This window comes from Glycine max, chromosome 16 (genome assembly GCF_000004515.6).
Source record: "Glycine max cultivar Williams 82 chromosome 16, Glycine_max_v4.0, whole genome shotgun sequence".
Classification (NCBI taxonomy): domain Eukaryota; kingdom Viridiplantae; phylum Streptophyta; class Magnoliopsida; order Fabales; family Fabaceae; genus Glycine; species Glycine max.
The window spans coordinates 25,708,436-25,720,184 of record NC_038252.2 but is presented as its reverse complement, the minus strand read 5'-3'; the positions used below and the strand labels follow the sequence as shown (position 1 = coordinate 25,720,184).

At 30.7% G+C, this 11,749-nt stretch overlaps 1 protein-coding gene and 1 long non-coding RNA gene across 7 annotated transcripts in view; both read right to left on the bottom strand.

Moving 5' to 3' along the window:
• LOC121173666 (uncharacterized) lies at positions 1-5,201 on the bottom strand. The gene is made up of 4 exons (XR_005888975.1): positions 4,912-5,201; positions 4,597-4,783; positions 2,975-3,068; positions 1-559 (listed from the first exon to the last, which is right to left on the bottom strand). It is a non-coding gene; the product is annotated as an uncharacterized lncRNA (long non-coding RNA).
• A 5,366-nt stretch (positions 5,202-10,567) lies between these two features.
• The window catches only part of LOC100804439 (protein PIN-LIKES 3), a 52,472-nt gene continuing 51,290 nt past the window's right edge, over positions 10,568-11,749 (bottom strand). Inside the window, exons 9-10 of one of the 6 annotated variants that reach the window (XR_003264998.2) lie at positions 11,434-11,619; positions 10,568-10,913 (exon numbers count right to left, since the gene is read on the bottom strand). Coding sequence is in view for 4 of the 6 variants with exons in the window: in XM_006599201.3 (XP_006599264.1) it covers positions 10,800-10,927; positions 11,434-11,619 (314 nt within the window). In the remaining 2 variants the exon portion in view is untranslated. Of the gene's footprint in view, positions 10,928-11,433; positions 11,620-11,749 lie in introns of all 6 variants that reach the window. The other 5 variants (XM_006599200.4, XM_006599201.3, XM_006599199.4 and 2 more) reach the window with 5 other exon arrangements.

Below are 11,749 nucleotides of genomic sequence, written 5' to 3'. Positions count from 1 at the left end.
CCAGATCTTGCTTCCAATTGCAGTAATTTGATCCATTCAAGATCTCAATGGAAGTAGAATAATTGTTCACTAAAAAGTTCACTATTAAGTCAAAACAAGAATACATTAGGACATATTACATGACAAGATATAGCTAGAAAAGGAAACAAGCTATCAATGTGAGGCCAATATAATAGTACATTCCCCTTTAGGCAGAATCCATAAACCAAGGTTATAACCTTGGCCAATACCTCAGACGGGTTAGTCCACGAGCATACACAAAATTTAGAAAATTATCCCCTTTGGGTAGACAAATCCCTTAACTCAATGCATTCCCCAGTAACTCCATCCCTTCTTAACTATCAACCCAAAAGCATTCCTCAAATTACAAAAAATATGCACGAATAAATATAAGTGGTCTCACTTTGGTTGTAACAAATTATAGTAACCCATGAAAATTCTCGTACATGAATCAATTTTCTCTTGTCCAAAACCATGACCAGGTCAATAGGCAAATGCATCAAAAGAGCGTCCTTATTGGTCATAAATCAATTAAAGAGCATTCTCCACATGTTTTGAACTGAAAAGTAATAACCATAAATTAAGGCATTCTAGCATTTAAAATTTGACTTGACAAATATCAACAATATTCATAGCAGTAGAAATTAATAGGATGCATAAGATATATATTTCAATTATTAACACAAGTTCATACTTAGAAAAGAAAATAAAATTTAATGCATTCAAGTAATACAAATAGGTTTGGTTCAGTGAGTATATCATAGATTCGAACTCGCAAGATGTTAACCATAAATTCATCATTAGTAATTCCCAATAAATCATGAAGGAACCCCACATGCATCATGAAACAAATTGCGAATAATAGGTTCAACGCAAAAGAAAAAAACATTCAATGTGCATTCAGTAACCAATATAATAGATAATATTTATTAATGTACAACAATTAGCTTGAATTGAAAAGGAAAAAATAACTTAATACCATTGTGTTTGAAAAGTTTCTAAATCATATAAAAGTTGTCTCTATTACCAAATGTAAGATAAATAAATTTACCAAAAATGAATTTATATGATTTTAGAACATTGACATAACACTTACTTGTTGAAGACATGATGAAAAAGATGAGAATGGTCTATGCATAGTGAAACTTACAAAAATCCAAAAACCAAATCTTCCTTTGCCTAATCACACTTTGCTTATACTAGATTTTTCAATGGGACAAATCTTATAGAGCAATAGATAACATGATGATAAAAGGAATCTAACATTACTATTTATTAACCCTAGAAACCTCCCATTATTGGCCCAGTGGTTAGACCTACACTGTTTTCCCGCACTAATCAAAATTAGGTGTCCAAAGTTTGTAAACAATTAATCACATTATTAATGGGCTTAAATATCATCAAATGAATCATGATATTCATCCGTTTTTGGCAAACAAAATGTATTGAAATTAATTGTATCCCACAAGAATATATGAACAAATTCTAACAACGAATTTCAAATATTTCAATATTTATGAGGATGAAACACATATTTTAGTTAAAAATAAAATTCAAATAAAATACTAAAATTCTTTGTTATCCCATACATTGCAATGGTCAAAAAACAAGTAATTACCTAGAACTAAGTACTAACAGTCGAGTTTGATATAATCTATTTTTAGGTTTTTTCCTTTAAAAAGAAAAAAACCTAGCATAAACATATTTTAAAAAGAAACTTAAAAATCTAGTCATTTAATTTTATAAACAAAACCAATTTAAACAATTTTTAGAGAACTAAAAATGACTTATTTTCTTTCTCTCTTTAATCTCTCACTTTCTTTTATTTTTCACATTGTTTTCTCTAGTTTTGCTCTTTCTCTTCAATTTTTCTTTAACTATCTTGAAAAAAAATCTATAAAAGGAATAAGAATGATAACCTAAATAGTAAATGAAATGCATGTAGGTGACCTAAACAAAAATGGAATGCGTGTAAATGCCAAATAATTAATAACAAGACGTGGTGTGGTGCCTTGTAAAAGACGCAGTGTCTTGTATAAACACCTATACTTGGTCCTGAGTATTAAACAAAATGCATGAAATGACAAATTTGGTGATGACGATTATGATGATATTGCATTGAAGATTGTTAGATTCAATAGATTGAGGATGAAGCTTAACCACAATCCAGGCTGACACAAGGAAGTAGATTTTTATATTTATTTTTCAATTACCTTTTCTAAGTAAAACTCTTTTTTCGCTTTGTTATCTCAATCAGTACGTTACACAGTAGGAAAATGGTGTCTTGTTGAAATCACTACTACAAAAAAGACAAACAATGACGATTGTAAATAACATACAAAGACGGTTTAAAACCATCTTTGAAGCCAATGTCGTTGAAAGTCAAGACTTTCGACGGTTGTTCCATATAAAGCTGTCTTAGAAAAACATGTCATTCTAAGACGGTTTTTCTAAGAACCGTCTTACAATTTTTTTTAAAAAACAATTAAAAATTAAAAATAATAAAAATATTATTATGAAAAAATTGTATAGATAAGATGTTGAATTTTTTATTCCCATAACTCTAAAGGGCCAGCATCAATAAAGTATAGAAGAAAATTATCTTCACTCCAAAAAGAAGGAAAGAAAGATAGAAGCCAATGCAATGGTCTAGAAGGTAAATATAATCACATGGAACACTAACTCCAACATGCAACACAAATATATAAAGGCTTGAAACATTGTAAGTAAAGAGATCAATATACAATAGGATGTTGGAAAAAAACATACTGCATGAGATTGAAATAGAGTTACTTTTCATGCAATACAATTAAATAGAAAAATGCAATTTAAACACCCCAACTTAACCATTTTTCAAGAATAATATTTGATAAGTTCATATTGTCAAAATATATTGTAACATTATTATAACTTGAAGAATTGCAGAAAATAGTAAACTATTTAACAATAATAATGTTAAAACAGAAAACTATACCTTAGTGTTGGATATGATGCTCTTAGCTACCTACTGGAGAAACAACAAATAATCCAAGTATCCAACCCAAGCATAGCAATTAACAAGATCATTCCTTGTAAAATATCAAGCAGATGAAATAAAAGTTAGTTCGAAACCTCTTGATATATGGTTACTGTATAGTCCACACTCGTCTCTAGCAAATCTGATATTACCATCCTATTAAACAAGTTCACCCTTGGTGGCAATCCATCAATTAAAATTTGCCCTACAAATGATCCTAGGAATGAAAAGGAAAATGAGTTTGTAATTTTTTAACATAGGGAATTCAATTTTAACATGGTTCTTTAGTAAATGGTTTGTTCCCTTTCATATAATATATGTTTATTTTGATTCTTTTCACGTAATATTTATGTTGGAGCTCTTGCACATACCATTGAAGTATATTAATATTACTCAAAACAAACATAATACCTAAGATAAGAATATAATCTGATTTTGGTTAGCAACTCACTTTAGAAGATAAAGTAATCTAGTCATGAAAAAAATTAAAGAGTTGATGTTATAAGTGTAACAAATTATTTTTCTTTACTTTGTGCTTGTCTTTTAGTATTAGGAAAGTTTAGAAAAATGACTCCAAATTTAGTGGCTACATTAAATAAATTGTCTTTAATAATTATATTGGTAAAATAAAATATAATAATGAATTATTTTATTTGCTTGTATTCTCCTTGCAATTACAAGCTAGACAAGAAAAGGGAAGGTATAAGATACTTTCCATATTCTCTCTTATAATAAAGTTATAGTATTAAATGATTTTTTTCTTTCTTTTTCTCTCCCTTTTTCCTTCTCTATACATGAATTTCTTAAAATGGATAGCTAGAATATATGAAGAACTGCAAAAAACAGTAAACTATTTAACAATAATAATGTAATACCATGTTAGGACATGCTAGAATATATGAAGATATCTCATCATATTTTAGATTGTCTTGGATTATCCTTTGAACTTAGTTCCTCTATTTCTCATCATCTCTTAGCATTGATTACATATGTCCTTTTCTCATGATTTGTTTCCCTGATTAATTAGGACTAGGATAAATATGAATAATGATTTAGTGAGGTCCATAATAAACAATAAATTAAATCTTTCATTATTAAATAAATATTATTGCAAGCCATCCCTAAAATCAACATAATGAAATAATGTTAGAGGGGTTGCAAATTGTATTTAATATTCTTTCTTCTCACTAAACCTCTTGATATACGGTTATTGCATAGTCCACACTAGTAATCCATCAATCAAAAATTGCCTTAAAAAGGCTAGCAATGATCCTAGGAATGAAAAAGAAAATGAGAGGAGGTATTGAAAGAGCAGCAATAGAAGGGAAGACTTCCACTTAAAATGAATGATCCTAGGAATGCACTAAATACCATGTTTGGATGGGAAAGGAAAAAATGAACCAAACCACTTCCTTTTGCTTACACTACATTTCACATAGGCCACAGCTAAAGCATAGCAATATAACATAATCATGGGCTAGAACTTTTACCTTAAGCACACTTTGATTTACCAAAAATGCATTGAAAAAATAATAGCAAGAAAGTCATAGTAGGGTAATGGGTGGGAACTTGGAACTTACTACACCCAAACTAGTAGGAGCTTCTTAGTCTTGTTGTAGTAGCGAGCAAGTCGGTAGATTCTGCTGTCTACAAGAATCAACCTGAACTTGGAGTCCTTGTCCTTTTTGTTCCTCTCAAGATGCTTCCTAATTGAAACTGCCTTCTTAATCAAATGGTATAGATCCTCTGGAATTTTAGGCTCAGGCCCTGAAATATGAAGCATGATAATGTTTCAAATCTGCTATGTTATCCTCAATCACTTTGTCCATAGAAATCTGCAAATGATTCATCTTGATATTAGCAAAGAAATGGGAGTGTTCTAGAATCAAGCTTACTTGGCACTGTATTATCAATGTGAGATGGGATTCCAGGGGAACTAATGGCCATATATGACAATGATACACTATTAACTCATCGAATCGACTTAGCTTGTCATAAACTTTATCGTTACCCAAAAGTTGAACAGATACTCGCTGGTTGGTTGTTGAAAGGACATACATATCATATGCACAAACAAAAGAAGAAAAATAATTATACTAAAGAGAGAAAAATAAGGAGAAATTGCATGAAGTCAAGTGTTCTAAATCTATATTGGATGAAATAAATTGCGTACTTGTTGTGAGGTTATCCCAACTATCCACTTTGAACCATTCATAGGTATTTGTATTTATCTGCAAAAACAGATGGAAATAGAATGCCACCCACTTTGGAATATCTAAATATGCAGCAGAAGCAAATGGGCAAAGAAATGGTAGTAGATAAAGAAGTATGATGCATTTATAACTAAAATACCATACAGAAATGTAAACAGTAACCCAACAAATAGCTACAAATTTAGAAACTGGAACAGTGAAGAACAAATGTAAAATAAATAACTAAGCACCTTGAGTGTATAATCTTGCATCTTTTCGCAAAGGCCATCAAGAAGTTCAACGACTCTTAGTTTGCTAACTCTGTATATTGTACAAAAACAGTTTCATAGTTATACAATCATTAGATGTTAGTAACTAAGTAGAACAAATACATTTATCTTCCAGAGATCAACATACAAAGATGTAATTATAACTATTTTGAAGAAATCAGATGACCAAATGTTTCAGTGTAAGATGTGAGATTGAATTCTGAAAGTGAAAAAGTAGAGGATTCATTTGCCAACAACTCCCTACCATTTCAATGATTTTCAATATTAATTTTCTAATCAACAATTACGAGTGCACTTTCATCTAACACTGTCCAATTGAAGGGAACATAGTATCTTCCTATTTGATTTCATAATTTTACATCAATCGAATCAAAAAAATATCCTCATAATAAAGAGAGGTGTTAAAGTTGAAGACGGCACAAGCATATACATGTACCTATAATTGATTAGCTTTCCTTGATGCTGGCCTTTGGAATCTAAGCGGTGGTGCATATCCAAGTGATTCTGTGGCCTTTCCTGCAGAAGAAACGCAATGTGTAATAATGGATTGTAAATGAAGCATAATCAAATAGAAATAAATAAAGACATTACACTGGAAAGCCCAATCTCTAGCTCCTCCTGCAACCACAAAAATAGATGTCTGTCATGGCTGCCGTGAACCGCCACGATGCAATAGTGAAAATGCCCGAAACCATACCTGCAACATTGGTGACAACGCGACATCTGGGTTTCAAGCGACAACATCGATGGCGAGCTGTGACGGTGGTGACTATAGCGACGAGCCATGACAGTGCATGGCAATGATGGCTGACAGAGGTTAATAAGGGAAAGAAAGAAAGAAAGAGAGTGGAGTAGTGAGGAAAGAAAGAGAGTGTAAGGTAGTAAAATGCTCTGTAGTGGAAGGAGAAGACGAAACAGAAACGGGAGAAATAAAAAGAGGGTGTATATATATGCGTTAGAGTGAGACTTATTTCAAAGACAGTTTTAAGAAAACCGTCTTTGAACACTCAATTTCTAACACGGTTTTTATAAAACCATCATTGTACATTTCTTTTTATTTACAAAATTGCCATCATTTGACATTCTAAGATGATTTTAAGATAACTGTCTTAGAAAGTGTGTTGTAAAAACCCATTTTTTAGTAGTGAATTTTTGGAAACTTACACACAAAAAATAAAACATGAAACGTAAAAGCATGAAGGCTTTTTGAACTCTGAAGTGCATCATGAGAATTGGTGACATCAAATCATTCATTTTTTTATGAAAAGGTTGGGGTTTGATGTCTTATATATTGATCAATATCATCTAGAAAGATTGTTGAGTGTTGGAATTGGATGAATGAATCTTTTTAGAATTTATATACATTTTAAAAATATTTAAAATAATAAAGAGATAAAGATTATTCATTCAAGTGTAGTATAAAAGCATAAATTAAAAAATTACAATTAACTAAATTTCAAATTTGAAAATAACACGGCATCTTATATTTTAAGGATAATAGATGTTTTGTCATCTTTTTAAAATAATAAATTCTTCTTTTATACAGAAGGGTAGTTGAATATTTTTTGCATTTTTTATTGTAATTTTTGCATTTTTAATGAATTGTCCTAATAATTTTTTATATTGTATAAAAGTGAAAAACTTAAAGTTCTTCCAATTTAAAAAATATAAAATAGTTATATGTTATTTTTTTTCCAACCATGATATTGATACAAAATAATTACTGTCAGAAGCAATGATTAATATCCATCGGGGACTATGAGCTCACATAATATGGGTATTTTCCTTTCAACATGATTTATTTCATATCCAAGACCAGGATTCAAATTCTATATTATTTGATAAAGAGACACAAGTCGCTACCTCTTGTGTCAACCCGTGTTTGTTCATTTAAACTTTGCTTTATGTGAGGATTTTATCAATAATATAAACTTAAATATGTTTTTCATAATATAAAATAACTCATTTTGATTTTACTATCTACTCTACATTTTATTTTATTTTACAATCAGATATTGTTTTATGTTCTGTTTTAATGCTTATCGTTTACGATGATCCATTAAGTGATGACGTGATAGGCAAATAGAGTATATACCACATTATCGATCAAGTGATAATATGATAGGTTAACCAAGAGTAACATCATTACTTAATAACATATCCTCACTATTCATTAATGACATGTAATGTAATAAAATTGAACATAAGAAAATGCAAATTAAAATAATTTATTTTATAAGTATGAAAAATATATTTAACTTATATTACGATTTTTTTGCCATCGGTTGTGGGGGCGAAGTATTTGTCCAAATAGATGAAATCTTTAACCAAAATTTTAAGGTATTCTTTAAGTTAAATTTAGCGGCATTTATATTTGTACGTTGCGTCTTTTGTATTGGCCGTATATTGTCATTCCTGGATGAGTTGCGTACCTTTATCTATCTCCACCATGACAGTGCCTTTGCCTTTTGATTCAACCACACTTCCATTTCCCAGTCGAACTTTGACTTTGACAGACTCATTAATGCTTTTGAAAATAGTTTCATCCTTGGCCATGTGATTGCTACATCCACTATCCAAGTACCAGCTTCCTCCCCTTTCTTTTATTGAGTCTTGAGTGGCATAGAACATACATTGTTCTTGATCATGCTCCTCTGCGATATTGGCTTGATGCCTATTTTTATTGCGACAATTTTTCTCTATGTGCCCGAACTTCTTGCAATGGTTGCATTGTGGCATATTACGGAACCAACAATTGTTTTCTGCGTGGCCTTGCTTTTTGCATATATTGCATGGAGGATTTTTATCTGTTTTGTTCTTAAGGAAATTCCTAGAACCTTCTCTTCTTCTGGAAGTTTCTCCATAATTTTTCTTTCCTCCATTTTCTTTGTTTTGGGGCTGAAATTTAAACTTTAATTGGAAGACATTTTCAAGTGTATCTTTTTTATGCCTATACAGTCTTTGCTCATATGCTTCAAGAGAGCCCACAAGTTCTGTCTCTCATAGAGTGGACAGATCTTTGGTTTCCTCAATCGTTGTCACGATTGGGTCAAACTTTTGGGGCATAGTAATTAGAATTTTCTCAACAATTTTTTTGTCAAGAATATCTTCCCCAAAAGCTCTCATCTGATTAACTATTTCTTTAACTGTCTCAGACTCCTTCATATTCAATAGTTCAAAATCTCTTCTTAGAGATTGAAGTTTAACGGCACGTACCTTAACACTTCCTTGAAACTCCTCATGCAATGTGTTCCATGCTTCTTTGGCAGTCTTAGCTCCCATAATTCTTGGGAAAACTGGATCAGTCACCGCTTGTTGCAAGGTGAACAACGCCTTTGAATTTTTCTGTTTATTTTTCTTCAACTCTTTTTCTTGAGATGCATTAAGAGCTGAAGTATCCGCGGGAACGGTGAAGCCTTCTTCTACTATGTCCCATAAATCTTGAGATGAAAAATATGTTTCCATTTTAACACGCCAGAAATCATAATTTTCACCATTGAAGATAGGGACAAAAATAGTTAACGATTGAGTAGTGTTATCCATAGCTTAGAAAAAAAATATTATTGGAGTGGGTTAATAGTACAAAGGAAATTTTTGAAGTAGTTGGGAGGATTTTGGAATGGTAGGTAGGTAATATAACTACGCCCAATGTATGACCGAACGTAGCTCTGATGCCACTGCTGATAGTTGATTAGATGATAGTTGATAGTTTTAGAGAATTGTTTTAGAAAGAAGTCTATGTCATTGATTTCTTGGATGATCAATTACAACATACCAATTGCATATTTATAGGTTCAAGTCACCAACCTCTCAATGGTGGTGAATGTTTCTACATTACTTTATGTCTTTCTAGAGTTTTCATGATAGATTAGTATCATGATAGTTCTACATTCTTCTATCTTATACATACACTTATAGTTCTAAATTGTTCTACCATATTCATATACATTATAGTTCTAGATTGTTTTACCATATTCATACACACTATAGATCTAGCATATTCTACTATTTTCATACATATTATATTTAAAAATATTTTAGAAATTTATAGCAATTTCAACAATGGTTAAAAGAAAGGAAGAAGGGATTTGTTACTTACTTGGGGACTGGTTGAATAGTCCAGTGCAATGCCTTGAGAAGGAGAAGTGACTAATATTGAGCAGTGTACGAAAATGAATTAAATAGTATTCTGGTATATTGACAAGGCCAAGTTGTGTACTGATATATTGTAGATGTATTTATTTCATGATCTGGTTTTCATGTAATGGGGAGGGGTAATATTGTGGGGTTATTATGATGGATGGGGCTAGAGTCTTAATTGGCTTTGTTTTCTTGTTTTTTCTGTAATCGTTTGGACCTTGGTGGACTAGCACGTCTTGTGCAGTAGTTCACTTTTTGTGGTGTTAATATATTTTCTTTTGGCCTTTGAAAAAAAAAAATAATGAAAGAAATTTGAAGACTTGGAACTAAAAATTATTTTTTAAAAGAATAAAAGTATGTCTAATAAATTTTAGAGGTGATTTTGAAAAAAATATATAAATTGAAGACAAGTATAATGTTACTAATTTTATTAGCTAATTTCTTTACTTGTAATTTTTTGTGAATATTTCTTTAATTCTAATAAATTAGTAAATTGAATCTTATAAAAAGTATCCGTGGGACTAATAATTAATTAGGGAGTGAAAATGAATAAAATGACATTAAATTTGAAGAAAGAAAAAAAAACACGCGTGTTATATATTTTTTTGGCTTATGTGGGGGTTCCAAGATATGAATCTTTGTCATAAGCTTCACATGAGTTATTCCTAAACTATGTTAAATAATTTATGAAACTAAGCTAAATTTTATTGACCAATCATAAGATATTTTTGTAAGTTCTCCTAAACACTTTCATAAATATTTTTAACATAAAGTAACTTTGAATAACTTATTGATGTTTTTCCAAACTGTCCTAATAAGAATGAAATTTTATAGTGGAATGATAGAAAATGTTAAAATCAAATTGTCATTAACTAAGACGCGTGGCTTGAGACTTGAGAGTTTAGGCAAACAGATTATTAGATTATCAAGAAAAAGGAAACAAATAGATGACATAGAAAGGTGAAACATGTAAAAATAAAAAATAAAAAGGTGCAACACAAAAGGAAATGAAAAATAATGACAAGACACTCTTACAAATGTTCTCCAAATTGTTATGCAACAATTACAAATCATTTTTTTTATATTTCAAAACAATTTGATCTTACATACATACTGTATATGATTCCCGTTTGGCAAAAGAAACCCATGATTAATTTTAGTCTATACCTCCAACATCCACATGAAGAAGGTGCACCAAAGAGTGAGACTAAATGTTGCAATGAAATATGTCCATATCATGATAAGAGAACATTCACTCTCACCATTCCCGAGCATCTGGGCAACAGTACCTACCAAGTTTAGATCAATTACCAACACACATGTAAAATATGTACACTACCTTCTAAAGTAGGAAAGATAATACAAAAAAAATAACATGAAAGAAATAAATAATAGATTCTGGCCTACTTAATTTATATAGAATAATTGCTCACATCGGACACAAGTTTTAATTATAAAATCTATAACTCCAAGACGGTTATTCAAAACATAAAACCACAAGTTCAGGTCTAAAGAGCTATCGAAACATACATGCAAGACGTGAAAAGCGTGCAAAAAATGGAACTTCATAGAATATGCATTCATGATGCAATCCAAAAAATAATCTAGACATACATCCTAAATAAAAACGCAATATATACTACACCTACAACCTATCCATTTACGTTTAATTTTACATTTCAGAACAAAGAAAATTTTATAACAAAGCGATGGAGCACGTAGGTCATAAAAAAAGAATTACAGGGCAAAAGGCATCTCATAGAGGATAACTTAAAAATAGAGAAAGTCATCATACCTACAATTGTTGCAGGTGGAAGCGCATATTGAAGCATAAGAACAAATTGATATAACGAATACGATCCAATGAATCCCCAATAATATGCTGCTTTAACAATCAAAATACCCAAGATAGGTGAAATTATGAACCGCACTACCATAATCCCTATAATCAAGAAAATGCTTATTCCTGACTTCTTTAAACCTGACAAATGGAAAACAAAACCATCATAGAAAAATAAGAAAGAACATTTGCGCAAAACTTCATGTTTTTCAATTTCAGAAGTTAGAAGTATCAACTTTATATAAATAAAGAGAAAATAAATCGATAAACT